At 35.2% G+C, this 26605-nt stretch overlaps 2 protein-coding genes across 4 annotated transcripts; one reads left to right on the forward strand and one right to left on the reverse strand.

The window, feature by feature from the left end:
* Window positions 1-4314: 4314 nt before the first annotated feature.
* On the forward strand, window positions 4315-6670 carry LOC114184913 (transcription factor PCF5-like). The gene has a single exon (XM_028072308.1). The coding sequence runs from the start codon at window positions 5185-5187 to the stop codon at window positions 6280-6282; it is 1098 nt and encodes a 365-aa protein (XP_027928109.1). The 5' UTR covers window positions 4315-5184; the 3' UTR covers window positions 6283-6670.
* Window positions 6671-8018: 1348 nt separating this feature from the next.
* On the reverse strand, window positions 8019-11465 carry LOC114184914 (protein IQ-DOMAIN 1-like). 3 transcript variants are annotated; one of them, XM_028072311.1, is made up of 6 exons: window positions 11259-11465; window positions 10493-10607; window positions 9880-10044; window positions 8881-9108; window positions 8650-8763; window positions 8019-8574 (listed from the first exon to the last, which is right to left on the reverse strand). In XM_028072311.1, exons 2-6 carry the CDS (start codon window positions 10559-10561, stop codon window positions 8275-8277), a joined length of 876 nt encoding a protein of 291 aa, XP_027928112.1. In that variant the 5' UTR covers window positions 10562-10607; window positions 11259-11465; the 3' UTR covers window positions 8019-8274. The 3 variants fall into 3 exon arrangements, with proteins under 3 accessions (XP_027928112.1, XP_027928110.1, XP_027928111.1); XM_028072309.1 differs by having other exon boundaries at window positions 9880-10050; window positions 11259-11463; XM_028072310.1 differs by lacking the exon at window positions 11259-11465 and adding an exon at window positions 11155-11235 and having other exon boundaries at window positions 9880-10050.
* Between the last annotated feature and the right edge of the window lie 15140 nt (window positions 11466-26605).

A 26605-nucleotide genomic window follows, 5' to 3' on the forward strand; every position in this document is an offset into this window, starting at 1 on the left:
AGAGTAGTTTCCCTAACCTTAAACCATTTTTCAACTCACCTCACAAGATGCTCTATCTACACATAGAAACATCATAAACATGATCAGACCATACCATTATGATCATTGGTCATCAAGGATTTAAGAGGAAGACCAAAATTTCACATGCAACCAAGATAATGTAACATGCAAGCTAGATCAACAAAGAAGACAAGAAAAAGTGAAAATATTTCTTACACCAAACTAAGAAATTGATTGATTGGACTTTAAGATCTCGCCGCTAGGATTGCATATGTGGTTTTTGATCTTCAAACAAATGATCACATGATTAGATAGTTTAAAGAGAGGGGAACGAACTCTTAGAAAAAGTTTTTAGAGAGATGAAATATTTTTAAGTAATGAGATCCCTTTATGAAATTTCTATTTATAGTTAAGAGTTTTATTATGGTCTCATTATTTTAAAATACTATCATTCCTAAAATATCATTTTCTAGGTTCTCACATCTAGGAGACTTGTTATGCAAAAGAATTGAAAATAACTTCTAAATGGGCTAATATGCTTGATAAAAGGTAAAATTCTAATGCTAAAGAAAATGATGAACTGGTTCAAACTACGAGGAAACCTGGTAGGAGTAAACTAAACAAAATTAATACTAAATTTTTCAAAGCTAAAACTTTTAAAAATTAAAGGCCTTTTATGTAATATGGAAGGATTGACTAATGATAAATTTTTTGATGTGCCAAAGAATTTTTCGTTTTCATGGTATATGAAGTTCAAATTATGGACTAAGCTCGTGACAAAGCTCTCAAAGGCCATATCATTTTGTGCTGATATCTTACCTACAATTGCTCGTGATTTTGTTGCCATCTTGGGAGGTCCACACCTATGATACTTAGTGCTAATAGGCAGAAGAGACACCTCAACTACAAGCAACGATGCTGCAAACATCAACCTTTCTGAAAGGTTTTGCTAGTTAGGTGGTTAATTTTTACTTGGATAGCCACTGCCTATCATTTGCCAAGGTTATAACTATGCCTCTGAACTAGTAATGATTTATGGGCTTGTAGAAGATGTTTGTCCTTTGTTGCAATAACTTATGTTTGTTTCAGTGACTATCCTATTTTGTATGACCATGTTGTCACGCTTCTCTATCTCTCTCAACTAGTTGTGTATTTTTTGTAAAAGGGTTAGAGCACCCCTTAAGTGCTCTCTGTAATGCCCCATTTAAATAATAACCTTAATTTAAATGAAATGTCACACAGATAGAATGAGAAACAGAGCCATGGAGTATAACGTTACTCCTTACTAACATCCAAAGAAATCTAGGAAAAGATTTAAGGCAACCAAGATGCCAGATACAAAGTGAAGTAAGAGATTGACAGTAAATCAAATAAATCACAAGATAAGACAATACATGGGCCTTAGCCCTAAATGAAAGTTGTAATCCAACCTAGGGAGGCTACACAACAGAATCATCGTTTCCCTGTTGACCACGGGTAGTTCTCGCATCTGCTCACATCAATAAATTGATGATCATCGCAAAGAGAGAAAACCACACCAGACAAAACATACAACAAACAGAAGAGTAATTTAGAGTAGAAAACAATTTATCATACAATTACATACTATTTCACAGTCCAAGATGAATATGCCAACCAAACATGTTATGACTTTTCAAACAATACACTAAGACTCAAACATGACTCATCTGAATACATATAATTAGTCGGATTCAGCGGATGCTTGCACTTGTGGTGGATCTCCCTACTTTACCGAGCTAAATGTTACAGTGTCTCATCCCCCACACACAAGGTTAGTCCTTGATGGGTTTCAAGCCTCCTACTACTCTCACCACTAGAGTCAGTACGCTCTATGTGAGACCAACTAACTCTTTAGAGTGTTAGGATGCAACCTTACCTTGAATCCTTACTAAATTATATAGATGGGCCATCACCATGAACTCCCACTAACAGGGTAATAAAATCATACAATAAATCACCAATCAAAGACATGAGAAAGAACATACACTAAACAAACACTTGCGTCAGTCTCGCTCAAGCCAGGAACCCTCGCTCAGGCGAAAGGGTTCTTTCGCTCAAGCGACAGGCCCTCGCTTAGGCGAGACTGCAACGACGTGCCAATGTCCCCACGCGTTCTCGCTTAGGCCAACAGTGAGCGAGGCCACCCCTCGCCCAAAGGTGAGGTTTCTCACCTGGGCTAAGACTGCAGCAACGTGCCAAGGTCCCCACGCGTTCTCGCTTAGGCGAGCCCCTCTCGCTTGAGCGAGACGTCACCTCGCTCAAATGAGAGCTTTCTGCCTGAGCGAGAGCTCGAGTGTGAACCTGGCCTGTTTCTGCAACTCTCGCTTGGGCGAGACAGGCTCGCTTGGGCGAGAGCATCAGTTTCTCGTTACTGTTTCCCTACAACAGCCACCCATACGAATCCAAACTAGCATACCAAGGCATTCCATGCATTCACAATATCACACCAACCATAGAATCGTAAAATAATAGCAGGACAAACAAGAAATCGAAATACACGAGTAAGCCTTAGCTTGCCTTACTTGAAAATAGCTAGAAAATGCCTCGACTCTAAACAGTAGAACACGACAACTCTAAGAACGAACTTGTGAACTAGAAAAGATAGCAGAACAACTTTAGAAAATGAGCTTACTACGAAACCCTACTGTAAATACGAAAATATGCCCAAACAGGAGAAGTATGAGCTGGAGAATGACTTACGTGAAGCAAGAAAAAGAGGTTGAGCTTGCTTGACCAAGGTGATACCAAACCCTAGTAGAGAAACGACTGCAACTCTAAGGAAAAGGGGAGACTGTTTTCTGAAAGTGAGAAGAAGGATTAGGGTTAAGGTAGTTTAGGGTCCTTGGTTCCCTTTGGGCCAGCCCTAAGTCCAACTGATTTGAGACAACCCTTTAAAATTTAAGGTAGAATAAAATAATGGGCCTTACACTCTCCTACAATTTATTTGTTCTTTATCGATAAAAAAATGGACTAATTTTCGTGAAGAAAATCAGAATTTTTTTTATATTATGTATTTTTTTTTTGATTATGTGTATAATGCAAGTTTATCATGAACTTGGTGTGATTTCTTATATTTTTCTTTTTTTTAATAAAATCTTATTTTTTTAATAAAATCTTCATGTAATACTAACATGAATTTATTTGGATATAAAATGAAAGAAATTCAACTTTATAATTGAACTTAATTGTAATTTACAATAGAAAAATGGACAACAAAACATTTAATTTGGTTCAATGATAAATCTTACAAAAGTGTATAACCTGATTCAATGCAGTCTATATCACTAATATAGTGCCAATCACCCATTCAACAAATTGATTTGAAAATCTCCCAACTTTATCACAATAATGAGAAATTTCAATTATATGGTCTCCGTAATTACAACTCTTCATATACTAGAAAAACATATTCTACCATAACTATTAGATCACACATTCTTTAGTTTTGTCTTTTCACTCGATTACACATTATAAACATCAATAATGGTGAAAATTGTTCCTGCTAATTAATTTAAAATAAAGATTTACCAAAAAAGTGAGATTTTGTAAAGTGAGTGAAAAATAAATTTATTTTGTTAAAGTTGATTTTTCAAAAAATAAGTCAAATATATATATATATATATATATATATATATATATATATATATATATATATATATATAAGCAGGTAAAAAGTTTGTACTTTTTCCTGACCTCAATGAGGGGCATCTCCCCTCTTTTCTCTTCTCTTTCATGTTTCAATAATAAATTGTTTTAGATAAACATAGTATAAGTATAAAATATCGTACTCTAATTAGATCACAAATTTTAGAGTAGTATCTTACTTAGATTTGTTACTTATGTGAATCTTAGTATGCTCATTAAAAATTAAATATGTGTATGATAAAAATATATTAATACTAATGTAATACTTTAAAAAAAGTAATTGAACGCAATTTAACCTCTTAACATACAAAATTTGAAAAACATTATTGTGAAATCTATGCGAGTAGAAAGATAAGATCATGGTGGCGTTATCATGCATATTATCTAAGAATAATGTTATAGAACAGCACTTAATATGAATAAGATGTCATTATTCGTGTGTGATGTGAATATGTTGCTACTTTTAAAATTATTAGAACGGAGTGTGATGGGAGAGTGAAGGAATAAAATATTTGGTTGAGAAAAGAACGTTAAATTAAAGGAACTAAAATAGCATTAAAAGGAAATTAGGTAAAGGATGGTAGATAATTTAGAAATAAGTAAGAAGCATTGAGTTAAAGAAAAGAAGAAAGAGGATGTTGGTTAGTTAGTAATTTGGGTTGTTTTGATGGGGGAAAAGGACAAGCATGGAAAAACGCAGACAAACGATGTTGTTCGGAAAAGAAAGAAAAAGGAGGCCCCTTGAGATGCCATGTACAACAGTAACACTCAACCCAGAGAGAAAAAAAAAAAGAGGTTGGGTTGGGAGAAGAAGTAAATTGTGGCCATGAGATTAGACGATAGAATGTTGTTTCTTTTAAGCTAAGCAATAAAGTGAAAGAGTGAAAGAGTGAGAGAGTGAGAAAGAGAAAGAGAGAGAGAGGGTGTCCCTTTCGAAAGGTGTGGTGGGATGATGTAAAGGAGTAGTCTTGGAAAGGGTAGAAATGTAAGGAAGGGTTTGAAGATGTGAGTAGGAAGTAAAAATGGTGAATATAAAATAAAAAAAAAGAAGGGTGAAGGGTGAAGGGTGAAAAGTGGAAGAAAGAGGGAGGAAGAGAGGGAGTGAATGAGTTTTGGATGGGTTGGTGGGTGGTGGTGTCATGGTATGTGTAATGTAGTACAACAACAAATACATCTTTAACATTCATTCTGAAATCTCACCATAACACTCTCCTCGCCCCCACAACACTCATTCACTTCACTTCTCTTCTCTTCTGGAATGGAACTCGAAATATTGAATGGCACGCCTCCACTCTCCACCTTTCACTAGCCAAACCCGCTATCCTCTGTTAAACCAAACAACCCAACAACAAACAAAAAAACTGTCTGACTCTGGATCCTCAAACCAATCATCATCGTCACACAAACACAACAACCACGGAAGAGCATCAACAACGGGGTTACTTTCGACCACAGCAACGGAAACGGGCTTTTGCGGCTTCCCTGGAGCATGCAGGAACGACGTCGTGGAGGCAGGGGATGGTGAGAGGAGGAGGCGGAGGAGGAGGAGGAGGAGGGGAGATAGTGGAAGTTGAAGGAGGACACATTGTGCGGTCCACGGGGCGGAAGGATCGTCACAGCAAAGTCTGCACCGCCAAAGGGCCGCGTGACCGCCGGGTGAGGCTATCGGCCCACACCGCAATTCAATTCTACGACGTGCAGGATCGGTTGGGCTACGACCGCCCCAGTAAGGCCGTCGACTGGCTCATCAACAAAGCCAAGGCCGCCATAGACCAACTCGCGCATCTCCCTCCCTGGAAACCCACCCTCCCGACACCAAACCACCTAAACGACGACGAATCAGACAAAACAAACCCTAATAACCCAAACTCAACCACAAACCCTGATGCTGAAATTCTGAACCAGTTCAACGAGAATCTCGAGAACGATGGTGGAGGAGGAGGAGGAGGAGGAGGAGGTTCGAGTTATCTTCCGTTGGATAACGACGCGATAAGATCATTCTTCCCCACAACGACGTCGCCGTTGATTCAGTTCCAGAGCTACCCACCGGATTTGCTTTCGAGGACGAGCAGCCAGGATTTGCGTCTCTCGCTTCAGTCCTTGCAGGACCCGATTATGCTCCACCATAACCAAAACGAGCACGTGCTTTTCGCTGGAGCCGGGTTTGATAACATGGGAGCGTGGAACAACAGTGGGAATGCTACTAATGATACTCATGGTGCTGGAGGTGGGGGAGGGTTTGTGCTCAACGCTCCCTCGCCTTTGCCGGGGCCGGCAACGGTGGCGTCGCCGGCGATGGTTTTTGGCTATGGTAATGGGAATGGTCAAGGCCAGTATTTTTCTCAGAGGGGACCCCTTCAGTCCAGTAACACCCCGTCCGTTCGTGCGTGGATTGACGCGCCGTCGTTCGTGGCCGCCGCCGATCATTATCATCGGCATCACTATTTGTCACCGGCGGCGGCTGCGGCGGCGTTGGTGTATCAGTCATCTCCTTCTTCGGCATTTGCGCCCGGGGGCTTCTCGGGATTCCGCGTGCCGGCACGAATTCAGGGTGAGGAGGAGCACGACGGCGTGTCCGATAAGCCGTCCTCTGCTTCCTCCGATTCTCGCCGCTGAACCGCCGATGCCGACTTCGTTCCTCCGGTTGCTGACTCCGAAACCCTACTTGTGTGGTCTATTTCTGCAGCGAGGAGGCGAGGGATTCGGATTCGGAATGAATGATTCGGTTCAGTGGAGTATGCTTGTGGAATGAAGAAAATCTGGGGTTGAATTTCCAGGTTTTTGAATTCTCCAGATTGTTATGTTATTCTTTTTATCATCATCATCATTATGTATGTCATGTTTCGTTAGGAAGACTCTTAGGGTTGGGTATTGTTGTGTGTTGGATTGAATGTTTGATGTTTTGTTGCAATTTGTAGTGGCCGTGTTTGTACTTGGATATCTAGTTTCTTAGTTTTGGTTTGAAAACGTGCACGTAGCTATTACTACTGTTACTTATTGACTACCTAGTTGGCTCCATTTTTCTTTATTTCCAACTTAGTGCAGAGGCAGTCTGAAGATGAGACTTTATCTCCATTGCAAAACAGGGCAAATTCCAAATAAGCCAACGTATGGATAATTACTAGTGTGTGCTAAAACTTTGAGTCGGTTGTTAGTGTCTTGTTTCGATAGAAGGAAAGAGACGGGCATTTTGTTATCGTTTGCAAAATGCCCGATTCGCCAATGGGTTGGTTCTCTTTGCTGTGATAGAAATGAGTGTGTTGTTACCTTTTTACTGCTTTCTTGTGCGACCGTCCATCCTTCTCTGTAGCTTCCTCATACTGCCAAAAGAATTAAAAGACGATTCATTCTACTGTTTTATTATATCAATGATCTATCTCTTTCGTGCTTGAATTTTGGGAGCATTTGGCTGATAAGTCGTTGTCTATGAACAGTAGAAACTGTTTTACAAAAGAAAGGAGTTGCGTGTGAGTTGATTCCCAGCTTGTTAAAAGGGCAATTTTCCTAAATTCAGTATGGTTTTCTGCTTTTCCTTTCCTATGTCTTATTTTTGTTCCTCTTTCGCCTGTTTAACGATGTGATAATTCGTGATAGTGACTCAAGGGTTGATTGTGTGGTGTAAAAAGGAAGGGAAACAACTCAATTCATCTTGATGTCGGCTTACCCACTTACTCACCTAATGCTCAAGTATTCTCCAAAAGGAAGCTCCAGCTTCTGGCACAGTGGTTTAGTTTTGCCATTGGATTTGGAATCAAAATACCGTTTGTATTTTCTTATCAACTTCTCAGCCTTGATGCAGTGGTTGGGGAATCAATCTGTACGTCGTAGTCCATACATACTCCATAACCAATGGGCTGTGTAGATAGATCCTAGTAGGTGTAGAACAAGTGGAAGATGTGTATAGAGATGAGCACAAGGAAGCTCAATTATGGGAGAATTCACTGGTCAGTGCCACCAAAGTGTAGTTCTTGTCCGTCTGTTCTTGGTCCCCTACCCCGTGAAACTCAGTGCCTTAAAAAAACATTTTCTAGTATCCAGCTGGAAATTTTGTTTGTCAAGGGGATAATGCAACCAGGAAACAGAAAAACCATTGGCCTCTATTGAGATCGTAGTAAATTGTTTTTGGTTGTTGGTGCTGCTAGTCGGTTGATAAATAACATTACTCCAAAAAGTTGAATTCGTCATTAAGCAGCACACAACTCTGGGCTACCCTATATGCAAAATGTGGCAATAATTAATGACGGTTTAACCGTAAAGAGGCCGACCATCCACTGTCACATTTTGTCTATTTGAAATCATTCACCTCAGGAGGATATTTCATTTAATTTCCCTGCTTCTTTGCAGTTCCAATATGTAAAACCATAAATGTACTCGTGGTAAAGATTTTAATCACTGCCCCTTAAATGAAAGGGGTGATAATACCATTCTCAAGTTTCAACCAAAACTAGGGAATTCACATTCATAGTCGTATACACCATGCCAAAGCAGATAAGTGAAGTTCCTAGTGTAAATAGTACACACCAAATGGTAGATTCTCGCCAAGCCAAATATGGAAAAAAAATCCCCAAAAGAACAAGAAGAAACCATAAACCTTCAAATTAGTATGGGCTATTTGGTAACGATGTTCTTTGACAGCCCTGAAGTACTGTTTTCCTTTCCTTTTCCGGTTTCCTTCCCGTTTGACAGGGAAGGTTTAGCCAAGGCTGCTTTGCTTTCACTGTAGTTCATCTTGTTGAATTTTATTTTTTGATCATGGCCATTAGCTTTCTTTGTGTTGGAGGGCTGAACTCTAACCTGTACTTCCCAAGGACGTGCTGCCACCCAACGCTCGGTCCAGCTCCAACCCCAACTTTCTTTACCAAGACTATAAGAAGCCTGACCAAAATACTGGCTACAGTTTGGCCTCCACTGCAATGTCACGTTCACATAAGAACTCAAATTTTTATTTTCTTTCGTATGAAGCGAGCAAAACAAGTTTTGTACCTGATGGGAAAAGGCATATGCCATGGCTCTCTCTCGTTTAATTGCTGCTTCCTCTCGCTGATGTAACCTGCAAATTATCTCTTCCATGGTTTCAGAACCACTGCACCACTCCACCTGACATCAAAAGGCATGTTTTATTAATATTCAAAGATACCCAAATTGACCCTTATAATGATAATAGTAACACTTGGACAACAATTGGAATCAAGTAGTAATCACAGGCTACGCTACCTCAAGCTCCTGAATCTTAGCCTCAAGTTTTAACTGGTTTTCCAGTTTCTTTTTCTTAATCCTGGCTTCTGTTATCATACAGATTCTTCGAGCTCTAATTTGTTCTTGTATTCTGCTCCATGAATGTATATAGTTCAGTGCGGTTGCTGTTTGCTCTCTGGCTAGGTGATCTTGAATTAAAGCTTCGAATTTCACTGCTCCCCTTAGATGATGTAATGTTCTTCTTGCCTGCATGGGTATAGAGGGTAGGGAGGAAGTTATCTATTTTCACTATGTCAGCGTGATAATTTGCTTAAGATTTGAGAAATATCAAATCAATATCTCTCTAAATAGTTGTATAAGCATTATTTGTTGTTAAGCAACTGGGTATAAATAACAGATGAAAGAAAACAAGAGTCCTCGTCACGCCAATAGTTGACTCAGAAGTAAATGGGTTTCCAAGTACTGTTGTAAAAGGCTGCAAAAGAGTAGCAGATAATGCCATCATATCCCAAGGACCCCTTCCGGTTCCGGAGCAGAGGATCATTTGATTCTTTTCAGCAGTAAAAAATGAGAAGGAGAAGAAACGAAAAAGACAAGAGTAATATACAAAATCAGTTATGAAGTTATATACAAAATAAATTATATTGTGCAGAAATATGAACATAGCAATACCATGTCATTAAGTTTAAATATTTCCACTTTCAGTTTTTTTAAGAAAGACATCACAAATTTTATCGATAACATTTGATGCTGTTGGTGAATCAAAATTGCACCACACATCACATTGGTAAGTTTAGAAGGCACCACTTAAAAGAAGCAAAATCTTCTAACCTTGGAAACTTCGTTTATCATCAAGGAGATTGAAAACAGATAATTGTAAAGCAACGCAATGTCTGAACACTTGGATATCAGTGAGATACATTATGAATTTTAGACTTTTTGTTTTCAGTTAATTGCTTTATTTAGCAAAACATGTGATGAACATGTAACGGAATAAGGACGACACAGATATTGTACCATAAATGAACGGAATGCATTTTGAATCCTAGTAGCTGCCACATCGTCCATCAATCTTGATGGAACTGTCCGATCCATAATCAAACTTTCATTGGGAATGCCACTTGACTCTTCACGACTACTTTGCTTTATGTTTGAACATTCATCTGAAGTTTCATCAGTAGACTGTACCTATTCAGAAAATGACGAGAGAACAAACACCGGCAGTGGGTTGTATCAAATGATCAGCTTTGAATTTCTCCTCAACTATAACGATTTTCTTAATTATATAGTTTACTTACAAAGCCAATGAAATGGTACAAGTCAAAGGGAATAAGTAAAACTAAAAAATATTCAAATCTTCCCAAGTAATGTTAATGCTGAAAGAATATCTAACGAGAAGCAGAGTAATGTTCTCTAAACTGTCAAAATGTTATCAAACTTGAAATGCAAGGATCGAAAAGAAGAACAATAGATATAACATCATTAATGTTGTGCTCAAATACTTAGGGGTCAAATTCTTGTTTTTTTCTTTATATATATATATATATATATATATATATATATATATATATATATATATATATACATAAAGTATTTGCTGATAAAAAAAAATAAAAACACTAGAAATAACCTTTTCTTGTTTGGATTTCTTCGATTTCTTCAATCTGATTATTATCTTGAACCATTTCTTCGCACCCATTCCTTTTTCTCAAGGAATTAAGAACAGGAAACAGCCAACAGCGAATCTGCATAACAAGAAATGTTGGAACAAATTTTCGTAAATCTCATGAATAAATAAATAAGCCATAGTTTTATGAACGAGGAGACTGCACAGAAGATCATACACTTCTTTAAAGATTTATCATGTAGACAAGTAATGCAAAAGTCCAGTCAAATTTCTTAGAAGTGCAAAGGCTTATATACCCCACCCTCTCTTTTCTTCCTATTTCACTTTCTTACATGGTTTTTCTTTGTATAAAACTTGCAAATATATATATATATATATATATATATATATATAAGTTCTCTGTTCATATTATTGTAAGATTAGGTAATATTCTTCCAATAAGCCAAAAACTATTGCACCATCTGATAAAGCTCGCATTGTGCCTCTTCTAACACTAAGTATGTTATAGCAGCAATATATACTAAAACCTATACAAATTATATTTTTCAAGCCATATCATATGGACTTGGTTTCCTTCAATTTCAAAAGCCAGAGCGAACTGAAACCAGACATCATTATATATTGCGAAAGAAAGCAATTGGCAGAACAGACAACAGAATGATTACAATGTCACAGACAAACCAAACCCAACAAGCATAAAAGTTCGGAGGAAGAAAGCAAGAGCCTAGAAGTGCGGAGATAAAGAATGAAAATGGGAAGGGAAACATACCAGGTTGAGAGAAGAAAAGAGAGGCAGAGAAGGGGTTTGCTTGAAGAGGATGAAGAGTGGTGGTGGGTTGTAATGATAAGAGACGTGGTAGATTGGAATACAGCACATTAAAAGAGAGAGAAAGAGTTGCATAAGAGTGTGTGACAACCCAACCACGATGAAGCAGATGTTTGATCTCTTTGCAAGTTTAGGAGTCTAGAGAAAGGTGAGGGAAGGTAGTAGTCATGTCCAGTTGTGTTTCTGAAAATGAAATGCCATAATTAAATCATTGAAACAAAATTTAATCAAGTTCTAGGAAAAGCTTGGTGTGTCACTCTGTTCATAACACCACAAACTAAAATTACTTTTTTTTCTTCTAATGTCTAATGTCTATTTTAAAGAAAATTACGCATTATTACTATGGAGGTGACATGGAAGCTTTTTCTCAATAACGTTTACGAGCGATGAAAGTCGTTTGATGAATTGAAATATACGATTTTCTTGATTTGTCCTGCATAACAAATATAGCTTCTTTGATATGTATCTATAAGACTTGTTCCATAATATAATCTAGGATTATGAGAGTCAAGTTCCAATACCCAAGATTTGTAATTATATTTAAGGTTAAATTTGTTCTGATACAAACGAAATGAATTCTAATTTTCAGTAAAAGATTAGAGACTAAAAATATATTTAATCCTTATATTTATATTAAAAATAATATTTGTATTAACTTTAATTTTGATCTCATACTCTTGTATTATATAAAAAGAGAAATTAACTAGAGAGATATGAAGGCCAAAATGAGAAATTAATATTTCTCTTTTCTCTGCACTCAACCAAAAGCAAAGAGGCTCAATAAGTAGTATACTTATACTAGGTCTTGCAAAAAAGAAAGAATGAAAAGCAAAGAACTAATTATAATAAAAACTAGACACTTATACAAAGAAACAGAAAAAAAGATTAAAATTTGATTGTCAGAAAAGACAAAATAACAAAATTGATATTAGCTGCCTTTAGAAGTCTTGTGTCCATATCCTGTGATATACACTCACAAGCTCGGGAGCAAATATTATATGAGACCTAGCTTGGAACAAATACTCTTGAAAGATTGAGGACTTAAGCAAATGGATGAGATCCTTCTTCAATTTTTCCCTAATAATATGATAGTATTTCTGTGTTGTGTGTTCGTGAAACACTAGATTTACTGCGATGTATCTTGCTGAGTCACTGTTACAGTACAAAAAAAAATGGATGTTTAAAAGGGACTTTGAAATCTTAAAGAAGATAAGTTAGCCAATGAATTTCACATGTAAATGGTTATTGTCCTATATTCAGCTTCATAGGAACTCTTTGTTATTGTTCCTTCCTTGGTTTTTTTAATTTCTAGGATATGAGGGAATTCTCAAGATACACACTAAAACCAGTCACAGGTTGTCTTGAATCACTGCAAGTGTCTCAATCACTATCACAAAAGGCTTTTAGATGATGAGAAGTGTTGGAAGAGAAAACTAAACCAAGACTTGGAGCTCCTTTAATATATATGAAAATTCTAATTATTATAGTATAGTGTGCAATTGTAGGCTTAACAAGAAACTAAGTAAGTTGCTACACAAAAAAGGTTTTGTCAGGTCGGGTATTAGTGAGATACATAAGCCTTTCGGTTAGTCTTAGGCTTGAACATCTATGAAAGGCACATTTCCAGTAGAAGACAATTTAGCAAGATTGTCAATAAGGGTGATTGTAGGCTTGCATGCTAAAAGATCTACATCTGTTAAAAATTCCAGTGCATGCTTCCTTTGACTCACCACTATCCTTTTCTCACTTCTTACTGTTAGGAATCCAAGTGTGAGTCTAAGTTCCACATTGACCAGAAATGAGAAAGTAGAACACTATATAAGAATAAAGACCCATAAACCTATTGCCTTAAGGTTTTGGGTTGAGAGTGGTGTCAGTGTCTTATGTGGTTAGGCTCAGATCTCATTGGTGTGTTGTTCTCCCCAGTGAAACCCCCTCTGTAAACCTAACAAGTGATATCAGAGCCGATGGTTAATACTGGCTCAGACAAGTGCAGTATGGTCCTAGTATCGAAAGTCGGCGGGCAGAAAATGAGTACTCGTGGTTGGGTAGCTTCCGCTAGAGGGGGAGTGTACCAATGTGGTTAAAGGGACTCATCCTTGAAGGGGAGATTGTTAGGAATCCAAGTGTGAGTCTAAGTCCCACATTGACCAGAATTGAGAAAGTAGAGCACCATATAAGGATTAAGGCCCATAAACTCATCGCCTTAAGGTTTTGGGTTGAGAGTGGTGTCAGTGTCTTATGTGGTTGGACTCAGGTGTCATTGGTGTTGTATCTCCCCAGTGATACCCACTCCTTTATAAACCTGACAAGTGGTATCATAGCCGATGGTTAAAACCGGATCAGACGAGTGCAATGTGGTCCTAGTATCGAAAGTCTTCCTGACAGTGTGGGTCAAGTAAAGTGTGTCCCGTTAAGAAAGAACGGCGGTACAGAAAAGGGCAAAAAAGGAGTACTCGTGGTTGGGAATGCTTCTGCTGGAGGGGGAGTGTACCAATGTGGTTGAAGGGACTCACCCTTGAGGAGGAGATTGTTAGGAATCCAAGTGTGAGTCTAAGTCCCACATTGACCAAAAATGAGAAAGTAGAGCACTATATAAGAATAAAGACCCATAAACCTATTGCCTTAAGGTTTTGGGTTGAGAGTGGTGTCAGTGTCTTATATGGTTAGGCTCATATCTCATTGGTGTTGTTCTCCCCAGTGAAACCTCCTCTGTACAACCTGACACTTACTACTTCAAGACTGAGAAAGTATCTTAGATCCCTAAGATCCTTAATCTTGAATGTCTTATTTAAGGTTTGTTTCATTCAATCAATCTCTTCTTTATCATTTTATGGCAGTTATGTCATCTATATACACTAATAATCACTATAACAAAAATGACTTTAGACAACACTAAACAAGACCACAGATATAAAAATGTGATTTAAACATAGTAAATGCAATTTTTTATAGACGTAGCTTAAAGACTATCTTAAGCAATATTTATATAAATGTTGCTTGTAAAAAGTGTGGGATAATCCATAAAAATATGGTTTAAAATAAACTAAAAATTAAAGCTTTTAGATTAGAAATATTCCCTCCCTCATTTTTTGACTGAAAACGCAAAACCTAGTTCCAAAAACGCAAAAATTTGAATTTCTTCCCTTTCTTTGATTTTAGACTGAAAACGCCAAGAGCTCACAGTGTTGAAAATGTAGTTTTGAAAAACATGTACATCAAAATCGTTGCCTTTTATGAAGATTTTAAGCAACAATTTTAAAATTGTTGTCGTACTGAAAATCGCTGCCTATTACCTATAACTACCCTCACTTAGACTATGTCTTAAAAATTGTTGTCTAAACTTTAGCCCATAGTTTTTACGGTTTAATTGTTGCATAAAGCGATTTTTGTTGTAGTGAATTAATAAATAATGAATGATCATTTATAGATTGATTATATCTTATAGAAAGCAAAAAGGATGAAAATTTAGCAAACCACTTTCCACTGGCTTGCTTAAGGCCATATAAAGAAGCCTTTTTCAGTTTACAAAAACTTGTCCTAATTGAATTGGTTGAATTATCATGAAACATATAATTTTTGAATTGGTTGTGCATTGACTTGACATTGCCATGGGTGTGGGTTTGAACTTGGGCCCAAATTAAACTTTCTTTTTGCCAAATTTCGTTTTGGCATGAATGTGAAAGACCAGAGAACCCTAGCCGTCTTGAAGGCAGATGGAGAGCTGGAAAACTCACGTAGTAATGGCTTTTGAAAGCCAATTACGCCCATTAATGATTGAAATTCGTTTTCAAGCATTAACCACAATTAAGCCGTGATTAAAGAGGCCATTGAGGGAAAGAGAGAGAGTTTTTTTTACTGGCTTTTGTGAGGGCTGTGAGGAGAGGATCTACAGAGCAACAACTGGACTGATTTAGTGAGAGAGTGTAAGACCTATGAAAATTAATTAGTCAAATAATTAATTAATTAATAAATGCGGGTAGTGGGAGCCTTTATGGCATTAAATATTGATTGGTGTGATGTGGAATAATACTAGTTCAAATGATTGAGAGTACTTTGATTGTGTGAGAGGAGTTGGGTTTGAGTCCTATGTATGCCATTTTTGTGTTGTTTGATTCTTATTAATTTTTAATAAAATGTATGATCATGTTGGGTGATAACGTAGTTCTACAATTATGTGAATTGTCAAGAAACATGATTTGGTTGAGTGGTTGTGCATTGATTTGACATAAGCTTGGTCATGGGTTCAAACCTTGGTGAACCCAAATTTGACTCTCTTTTTGCTAATAATTGATTATGACTTGAATATGAAAGGGTATAGAAGACCCTAGCAGAAGGGGCAGCCAAGAGGGGCTGAAAAACAACTAATAATGGACTTGAATAGCAATTAACTCTATCATAAAACCCCATTTCGTTTTTTTTTGCATTAAATCCAAGGTAAAATAAAGAATTGTGAGGGAATTGGAGAGGGGTAATTGAAGTGGTGATAAGGCAAGCCCTTAGCCCTTGGTGATCAAAGGAATTTCCCAATTTCAGAAGTTAAGCAAGGGACTTTCAAGTTAGGGGAGCTAAACCCGAAATTGTATGCTTTTGATCATATTGCATGAATGTAATGATTTTATGTTGTGGATTTCGTGTTGTATATGGGATGCATTTGGGGTTTGGGTGATTTGGTACTGTTTCATTGAGACTCTTACCTAATTGCATGAACATGAATGGTTTCTGCGCTGAGTATGTTGCTACTGTGTAAAATTGGGGTTTGGGGGTCTATATTGCGTCTAAATCATGCTTGTAATGTTGGTACAATGTTGTCTAAATGAATTGGTACGAATTGGAGTGTGTTTGGGTAAAATTGCTGCTGTTGCGTGCGTAAAACAGTGCCAAAGTCTGCAATTCTCGCTCAAGCGAGCCAGACTCGCCTAGATGAGAATTGTGGAGACCCAACTTCATGTTCTGCTCGAGCATCTCGCTCAGGCGGGGTGATTTGGTCTTGGGCGACAGAACATCTCACTTAGGCGAATGTGTCTCGCCTAAGCGAGAACCCGTGTGTGTTTTGAGTGATTTGGTTGCACATCTCGCGCAGGTGGGATTTACTATTTTGGGCGAAAGTGTGTCTCACTCAAGCGAGAGCCTCTCGCCTAAGCGAGAGTTCGAGAAACTGATGTGGTTCATTTTGGGTTCGCCGCCTAGGCGAGGTGTCTTAACGCGAAGGATGGTCTCGCCCAAGCAAGAAGGAACTCGCTTAGGCGAGACTTCGTGGGGCTATTGCTGTACTAAGACCCGCTCAGGCTCGTGAGTCTAAATCGAGCGAAATGGACTGGGATGTGGAACTAAGGCTTTAGCCTAATCAAAGAGAAGTGCAGATATACTTCAAGGAAATCTGATAGTGCAGTATCATATTAGTGATGTTGAACATGAGATGTGTTGCCTTCAATGCTTCTAAGATATCTCATAGGTGGGTTTGTTGGTGTTTCATGGATTGTGGCCCAGAATGTATCCTTGAGTTGTGGCTCGGGATAAGGGTTAAGCACGTGGCATTCTATGGGTTGTGGCCCGGAATGACTTTCCTTGAGTTGTGTCTCGGGATAGCGGATGAACACGAGGAACTCTTGAGTTGTGGCTCGAGTTGGCGAGTGTTGCCGGTGTGAGTGTGCTGGTTGTGACTAGTACAGATGGGTCCAGATGGATTGCCCTCCTCAGTGATTTGCTGACGAGTTTGGTAGTCTTGGGACGTTACGGACTATGTTCGTATTTGGGAACTCCACCTGATGTTACGATGCGTGATCCGTAGCATGGTTCCCGCACGTGCTCTGTCGGTTGTGGCCCATAGGTGTGGCAGCAAGGCGCCTTGAGATACTCACTAGAAGATGTAGAACACTACTAGCATGGTTGTGGCCATGTGGAAGAGCTGGAATGAGTCTCCTTGATGTGCAATGATATTACATGGTTGTGGCCATGTGGGAGGAAGGGAACGAGTCTTCCTTGATGTACATTGATATTACATGGTTGCGGCCATGTGATAGAGAAGGAGGAGGTTTATTAGTGGTGAAATGATATATGCATGGTTATGGTCATGCGGGATAAAAGAAAGGATTTTCTTTAGATGTATTCTTTATATATATATATATATATATATATATATATATATATATATATATATATATGTTCGATTTATATATAATCATGTGTTATCTTTTTAGCTCACCCTATCTGCTTGTGTTTGGCGATGATCGTGTACGCGGTACACGTGAGCAGATGATATTGCAAGTGGAGCTGGTGAGGCTTAGCCGCAGAGTGGGGGAAAGCCTGAGAGTTTTATGTTATTTTGTTTTGCAATATATTGTAAACTCTTTTGAGACATTTTTGGATTATTCCACTTTTGTAATTATGGATTTTGGTTTGATCTTTTGCCTTTATAAATGTTTAAATTTCCCGCGTTTTGGGAAATGAGGTATTATTAAATGTGACATTATTATTTATTTTTTTTATTTTATTAAAACTTAGTAATATCCTGACGGGATGTTACATTTGGTATTAGAGCAATGGTTTTCAAAAGATTTTTGGGGTCTATGGGGAGTGAACTTACCGTGTGTTGCTTGTGAGATCATTTTGATCATTGATTGTTAACTAATTTTTGGTATAAGTTTTAATCAAAGCTGTTTGATGTGAACAGTGATATGTGGCATGCTCAGGCTATGGCAAATAGGCGGAGGAGGAATAATGATGGGGCTGATGAGATCGCGCAGGCGATACATCGGATAGTGGATGCGATGCAGCCCATTGCAGCGCAACCTAGAGCCGTGGTAGCACCCACACACCATGTGACGATGGAGGACTTTATGAGGTATAAGCCCTCAAAATTCACGGGTAAATCCATTCTGGACGAAGCTGACGCATGGCTCAAGGAGTGTGAGAAAATTTGTAGAGTTATAGAGTGCACTGATGCACAGAAGCTGACCTTCATTACATTCTTACTGGTGGCGGACGTTGAATATTGGTGGGCGAGCATGCAGCAGCTCATGCAGACTAGGGAAAAGCAGGTTACTTGGACTTCTTTTAGGAAAAAATTCCTGGAGAAGTATTTTCCAAACAGTGTTAGGCACGAGAGAGAGGCAGAATTCCTCACGTTGCGGAAGGGGAACATAACTGTGCAGGCATACACAGACAAATTTGAGTACCTAGCGAGGTTCTATTCGCCCACCGTCATTGAGGAGTGGAGATGTAGAAAATGAGGGCGGGCTGAAACACGAGCTGCGCGGATTCATTGTACCCCTCCAGATCAGGGAGTTTCCAGTCTTGATGGAGCAGGCCAAGGCCGTTGAGCAGCTGGAGATGGGGTCCAACAGAGTGGCTCAACCTCAGAAGAACACCACTGATTCACGGCAACAGAAGAAGCCGTATGACAGACCTCAGGAGGGATTGTCCAAAACCCTCAGGCAGCTCGGGTGATGGTGGTAGCACTGGAAAGTGCTATGTTTGTGATCAGACGGGGCATTTCGCACGTCACTACCCTAACAAGAAACCAATTGAAAGTGCGCCAACAAAGAAGCCAATTGGGGAGTGACCTAGAGCATCGGGTCGTGTGTTCGCCTTGACGACTACCGAGGCAGCCCAGTCAGGTAATTTAGTACAGACTACTTGTTTGTGTTTGATCACGAGGTTGTGGTATTGTACCCATTCGTTCGTATCTAATGAATGTGTGAGGAGGCTCGGTCTAGTGATGCAAGAGCTGGCGTGCAATTTAATAGTTGCGACACCAGCGTCTGGAGAGGTATCCACCACGTCTGTTTGTGTGGGATGCCTTATGGAGGTGGCAGGCCGTAGATTCAAGGTGAATCTCATCTGCTTACCAATGGAAGGGTTGGACGTGATTCTGGGTATGGATTGGTTGGTCAACAACCACGTGGTGATAGATTGCGGGCAATGCAGAGTGGTATTCCCAAATGCAGAAGGATTAGCGATGATCGTATAATTCATTACACGGGAGTAGATGATGTTGCAGGTGGAAAGCGTGTAGCATTAGTGGAAAGCATCAAAATGAACAGTTGGACAAATTACATATAAGGAAGATTTATTGAATAAAGAGTGTTGCAACCAAAAGTTAGAATAGTTGGAAAGTTGATAAAAGAAAAGCCTTGGTGGTTAAGAAATTGCATCCAAATATTAGAAGTGGTCGAAAGCCTATGTAATAAATGGTCAAACACACACCACCACCACCACTTCTTCTAAACATTCACCTATAGCATTCACATTGTTTTCGTTCGAAACTTTTCTTGGAGATTGGGAGTTGTTGTTTTGTTGGGAAAGGATTGGAGAACCAAGACTACATTGTGAGTAAGAGTGCCTTCAATCCTAGTCTAGTGATTGTAATTCTTGAACTCTTTCTTGTACTCAATTTTAATTCAATGAAATATTTTTTAGATTCCATTTACTGTCTTCTATTCATCTTGACGTTTTTTATTTTACTTTCTTGCAACATTTAGTTTTAATGCTTGTTTTAGATTCTATTTTACATTTTCCCGCCCCTTTTATACCCATTTTTTTTTGTTTCGATATAGAGATGCTTTCTTGGATAATGATCGAATGGTTTTAATCTTTGTCTTTTATTTAGGGTCAGGTTTGGATCCAAATATGATTTCTAAAGAGTACAATATGATTTCGAAACAAAGATAAGACCTATTAAACCAACGTTCAAGTTCTTATTTTGGGGTTTAAACCTATTTTTACATATTTTTCTGCCTATGCCTTTATGTTACTATTTTTTCCATTTTTCCTTGCATTATCCTTTATATTTTCATGCCATGTTTCAACATTCTTTCACGAGCATTAAAATTTTCTAGATTCAAACTACTTCTCTTTTGTTGTCAAAAGTTAGTCCTTGAAGCTAGGTTCATAATTTTAGATTTCTTCTTTTTCTTGAGTTGATTTCTGGATTTAGGATTAGATCAAAGGGGTGCAATTTCACCACTTGATTCAATATGTTCTCATGGACTAAAGTGGATCCAAGAATATGAAACTTAAATCAAGAATCACGTTTCTAAGTTTTGCCTTCAAAAACCCATTTTTACTATGTCACAACCCATATGGTGATTTCAAGTTCCAATGTTTGTTTTGACCAATTTCCATTGTTTCTTATGTATTTTCATGTTGAAGTGTTATAATCCTTAGTTTAAATTTTTATAGTTAATTTCATCTCCTTCTCAAAACTTATGTAATGTAGTTATTTTTCCCACTTTTTGTTCTTAAACTTTCTTTCATCTTTGATTTTGCTTTTCTATGATTACAGTAAGTTTCTATGCATTTCAGCAAGTTTGTTTAGTTTACTTGATCATGCATGAACCATCAATTATCCCATTTCATGTATTTTATATATTTTGGCCCATTAAGAAGATTCAAGGTTTTCTAGTCTAGCTTAAATTGGGTTTTTTTTTCCTACATAAGTTCTTTTCATAAATTCTTTGTTTCAGTAGTTCATTAGCATGATATTAACCACTTTTAGGTGTTAGGATCATGGATTTAGGCATTGCTACACATTCAACAAGATGCATAACTCTAGCTTGGTTTTCTTACTTGAAAATTCTAGTTTGGATAGTGATTCTGTGAGTGCAGGATTTTTATTCACTTTTGAGCATTTCTATCGCATATTTCAGTGTATTAAAATTTTTTAAAGCATTCATAGTGCATGAACTACGATTCTCGTTTTTATATGCATGGTTTCACCCATTCATAGAAACTAGTTTATAATCATTTAGGTGCAAATGTGAATTTTCTGAATTCCTGCATATTTTAGGTATTTATGTGTTTTAAGAGTCAATTTGCATCATATTATACATGCTCAAATGTTAAAAATATCATTCCATGCATAGGAAATCAGAGAACCCAAAAATTTGCATAACCATGAATTGCTAAACTTGACTAGTTTCTACCAATTTTGGTTTAACTAGTGAAATTAAGTTTCCAACATATTTGATCAGAGCATTTGCATACTTATGCATATAGAAACATGGCTAGGGCAATAGCATTAAAGTTTAACCCAACATCTGCATAAAACTAGTTAGGCCATTTTGTTGTCAAAACTAGTATAGTTTGCCTTTTGTTGTCGAAATTGATTTTACTAGTGATTTTGAGATTTAGAGTTTTTGATTTAGTTTAATCATTCGTTTTACTTAGTTATACATATAGAAACTTGTCTAGATCATTTTCATTGCATAAATAATAGTTTAGTTCATTCAATCATTTCATCAAACACATGGTGAAAACTAGGTTTTTAGTGAGGCATTTCATCAAACACTTTTTTGTTTTGCATTTAAGAGCTATTTTAGTTAGAGTCAAGGTCTAAGAAAATCTTACATTCATGTTTCTTGATAGTTTTATAGGTTCATTAATCACATTAGAGCATTTCATCTTCAATTGCATGGTGCACTACACCATTTTTTAGTTTAGACAACAATTAAAAAGTGTTGCTCAAAGTAAAAAATATGTGGCCTTAAGTATAGACAATAGTTTGACCAGAATTTTTCAACCGTAGAGTTTGTAGTGGTGACCATATCTCAAAGGCCACGGCTTTTTTCTAAACCCACGAATTTTCACAAATTGTTATTTTTAATCAATTCAGTAGGCAACATTTTTTATTATAACTTTAGGCAACATATTTTATACGTCGCCTATTTTTTTAAAGAACACATTTTAGTTTTTTTAAAGAACACATTTTAGACACTGTCTATTTTATAGGCAAAATACTTTACATGTTGTCTATTCTTTAGACAACACATGTTATACATTTCTTATTCTTTTATAATTTTAAACAATTTTTTTATAAACATGCATATTTATAAAAATATACATATATATTTATATGTTTCCTATTCCACCAATTTGTTTTAAGGAATATAAAAATATAAGAAATTATATATAAAATATTAAAATATTATTTATTCAATATGACAAAATAATTCATACATTAGATGGTTAAATTAATATTTTTATAAGTTTGTAATTGATAACATAAATAAAACTCATAACATTCAGAAATAAAAATGTGCAAATAGTATGTATGAATACCAAAATATTCTATATTAATTGTATAATATGAGACCAATCTAAACAGTTTCTTTCTTTTTACATGCACTTCATGTTCGAAAAGAAATACCCAAACATGAATGAAGACTATAAAAAAAAGTTGAATTATACTTTTAGTCCCCATTTTCGTAATAAAATTTGAATTTGATCCCTCAATTATTTTTTATCTCAATCTGGTCCCCATTTTGGGAAATTTGACCCAATCAAGTCCTTTCCGTTAGTGGTGGAGTAACGGTGTTAAATGGGGTGCCACGTGTCAGCTTCTGGATTTTTTTAATTTTTTTTTGAAATTTTTTTTGAATTTTTTTTATTAATTTTTTTAAATTTTTTTAAAAAATTAAAATTTTGCCACGTGTCAAGCGGACATCGTGCCACGTGGCAGTGACAGTGCCACGTGTCACTATTTGGGAGTTGTCATTTTCTCATTCTCAATTTTGTCCTTGTATTTTATTTTTTGTCTCAATTTAGTCCCAATTTTTTGTAAAAATTGTGCAATTTTGTCCCTCTCCAAATTGAAACCAAATTTAATTTCTATATAAATATACACAAATATTTCTATCAAAATTGATATTTCAAGTAAATATTTTTAACAAGATTAAGTTTATTTTAATTTATATTTTACGTTAACCTTTATTTAAAATTGTTTTAAAATTGTTAATAGAAAATAATGTTAATAAAAAAATTCATAAATTATATTGATATTTTATTACATTATACTTTAATATTTTTTTTATTTGAATTTATATTTTAAATAATTGCATGTTTTTAAAATGTGTGAAATTCAATAATTTCTATACAAATATTTTAGTTAGTATAAAAATAACAATTATATAATTTAAGAAAAATTAACTAGTTTATGTAACAATAAAAAACAAATAAATTTAAAATTTGAAAACAATTTTAAGTAAAATTTAATGTGAAACAAATTTAAAGAAACTTGGTTTTATTGAAAATATATAATAAAAATATCAATTTGAATAAAAAAATCAAATTTAATAAAAATATTTGTATAACATTTTATAATTTTTGTTTCAATTTGAAGGGAACGAAATTGCATAATTTTTACAAAAATTGGGACTAAATTGAGACAAAAAAAAATACAGGGACCAAATTGAGAATGAGAAAATGACACCTCCTAAATAGTGACACGTGGCACTGTCACTGCCACGTGGCACAATGTCAGCTTGACACGTGGCAAAATTTTATTTTTTTAAAAAATTTTAAAAAAATTAATAAAAATAAAATAAAATAAAAATAAAAATAAATAAAAAAATTCAAAAAATCCAGAAGCTGACACGTGGCACCCCATTTAACACCGTTACTCCACCACTAACGGAAAGGACTTGATTGAGTTAAATTTCCCAAAATAGGGACCAGATTGAAATAAAAATTAATTAAGGGACCAGATTCAAATTTTGTTACGAAAATGGGGACTAAAAGTATAATTTAATCTAAAAAAAACTCCAAAAATAAAAAAAAAATGATTTTTTATTGAAATTTGGATGGAGCAGAAAGTATCAGAGTTGAAACACCAAAAGTAAAAGAGAGGTATCCTTTAAATATATGAAGAAAGAAAAAGGTGTGAGAAACCCACAACAAATTTACGATCAGGAGTGCAATTGTTAAAAATTAAATGGCTATATATTGCATCAAATATCTAAGTTCAAGTAAGGTGCAATATATGGTAGGTGCAAAAATCAACCAAACGTAGCTCCTATTACGTGAAAATTAAGGCAACAAAGAATCTGATCATATATATTTTGTGTCCAACAAAATCTTAAGTTCCTTACGCAAAAGACAAAATGTTGAGCCTGCCTCTTTTTGTTCATCACACAATCTCTTCACTCAATCACCGTGCTTTTGGACAACCATCTTCTATCAATTCAACAAATTTATACTATCAATTTATATAAACAAGGACAATCATTACTTTTCAAAGTAATTTTTTTAAGATGAATTAAACTTAAATTCACTTTCTATTATTTTCTATTATAGTATTAAAATCTATTCTAACAATTTTTTTGAATTTATTATGTCATTCACTATAAGATCATCCATAAATATTTAATAATATGAATGAAATGTATGTCTCATCTCAATATGAGAAAATATATAATTATCAAAACATCAATTTTCTTTTTAGTTTTAGTAGATTTTTTCTATCATATAGATAATTTGTACTTTAAATATGTTATTAAAGATCACACATCAATTATATATATATATATATATATATATATATATAAATAATGAGTACAAATTTTAATTTATAAGTTAATTTTGCAAAGTTGAATTAGACTTAAAGTTTATTTTTTAATATGGTATCAGAGCCATCCAAAGTTTATTCTGAAATTGGTTGTTTGTTGGGACTATCGTGTCATACGCTATCGAGTCACTTATCAAAATATGTTTTGACAATATGAGAGAGGTATGTTACAAATGTCATATTGACAAGAGATAAAAAATATTTATAATATATAAATGAATGTAAACCTCGTATTAATTACAAACGTATTTATAATATATAAGTAAATGTTAATCTTACCTTAATTATAAACTAGTTTTGTAAAATTAAGTTAAACTTAATTAATGTCCATGATTAAAATTTTAATCTCTTATCCCATGTGTTCTAATATATGGTTAAATTTGATAAATTCAGATTTTACTTTTGGTCTCTGATAATTTTTTATTTTATCTTTAAGCACTTCATTAAACTATTTAAAGTTCTATATCTAAACTGCTTTTAGGTAAGAAAAGATCTATATATCATAAAAAAATCAATAAATGTAACATGGTTGTCAAAAAACCACTTATACCAAAATAAAATAAACTTTCTTATTAGAAAATTATTTGGTATCCAGAACAAAAATCTAACAACCTATGGGAAACCAAATATATATTTACGGGAAAAAAAATCTACCGAAATAAATCGATTTCTTAATGAATTGTAGTATCTCGAAAAGTTGTTTCTTTTAACTAAATGAAAGTGCATATAGGATTAAAACATTAATATGGATATGAACTTTATTTTATCTTTTAATTTGAATTTTATTTTTTCGCCCTAGTAGTGAAATTAATGTGGTTGAATATGAACAAAAGTGGGTCCCCAATAGAAAGGTTGAGTTGAGATAGGTTTCCTCATCAGCATGGCATTGAGATTTAATCAGATTTTGAAACTACCATAGTAAGATATGACGTATATATACATACACATTTATTTTGACTTCTCACCTTTTTCTTAATTTCTTTTCTGCATAACTTTCACTTTCTCTGCAATGCATGGCATCTAAAGTTTTCTAAAATTAAGAAATTAAGACTGATTGGACACCCATTTGAATCAACCAATTTTCTTTTCTATAATTTCCTATTATTTCATGATTTAAATTCAATTCATTGATACTACTTCCTTTTAATGTCATTCAGTAATCTACACAACCATGTATATGGCATGAAATAAAAATTTATCACATGAATACTTTTTTCTACTAAATTTTTCTAGTATATAAATTAATTTAAATTGATGAACGTTTTAAAAGGAAAACCACGTTCCATATATAGGCAAGATTATTTTTTTTTCCATGCCATATACTTCCTAACATTGAGTCAAAAAAAAAAAAGTTGAAGAAAAATATTTATACAATTGCATTTGACTTGTGTCAAACAAAACAAATGCTTGTTGGAAGGAATCTACAAACGATTATTGTTTTGTTTAATAAAGTCGGAATCCATTAATAATTGTATAGGGATGTTACAAATCAGTTTAAATTTGTGAGTCATTCTAGTTTGCTCTAGATTTTAACTGAATTACATGAGTATATATATATATATATATATATATATATATATATATATATATATATATATATATATATATATATATATATATTTTATTAATGTGAGTTAATTTGTAATCTACCAATAACAAATCATTTATCATTCTTTTTATTATAATTGTTTATTTTTTTAATCATGTAAGTTGACACTTTGTTTTTTTTTTTTTTTCAAAATTAGAATGTTATTCAATATACTTAAATGGTTTTAATGTATAATTTGTTTGGTTCAATTATATAAGTTAATATTTTGATTTTTATCTACTAGCTTTATAATATAACTTCCTAATTATGGTATAATTGGTCCTTATATATAATATAATAATTCCAATATTTTATATTTATTTATTGTAATAAAAACATTTAAATAGGCTTTAGATA

Source organism: Vigna unguiculata, chromosome 5 (genome assembly GCF_004118075.2).
Source record: "Vigna unguiculata cultivar IT97K-499-35 chromosome 5, ASM411807v1, whole genome shotgun sequence".
Classification (NCBI taxonomy): domain Eukaryota; kingdom Viridiplantae; phylum Streptophyta; class Magnoliopsida; order Fabales; family Fabaceae; genus Vigna; species Vigna unguiculata.

What these genes read in the sequence shown, in the direction of transcription:
- LOC114184913 (XM_028072308.1), top strand. Translation starts at nt 5,185, where the DNA reads ATGGTGAGAGGAGGAGGCGGAGGAGGAGGAGGAGGAGGGGAGATAGTG.
- LOC114184914 (XM_028072309.1), bottom strand. Translation starts at nt 10,561, where the DNA reads ATGGGTGCGAAGAAATGGTTCAAGATAATAATCAGATTGAAGAAATCG. An exon ending in ATGCATTCCGTTCATTTATG is followed by an intron (nt 9,109 to 9,879) that starts GTACAATATCTG and finishes ATACCCATGCAG; the next exon opens with GCAAGAAGAACATTACATCA. An exon ending in CTAAGATTCAGGAGCTTGAG is followed by an intron (nt 8,764 to 8,880) that starts GTAGCGTAGCCT and finishes TTTTGATGTCAG; the next exon opens with GTGGAGTGGTGCAGTGGTTC.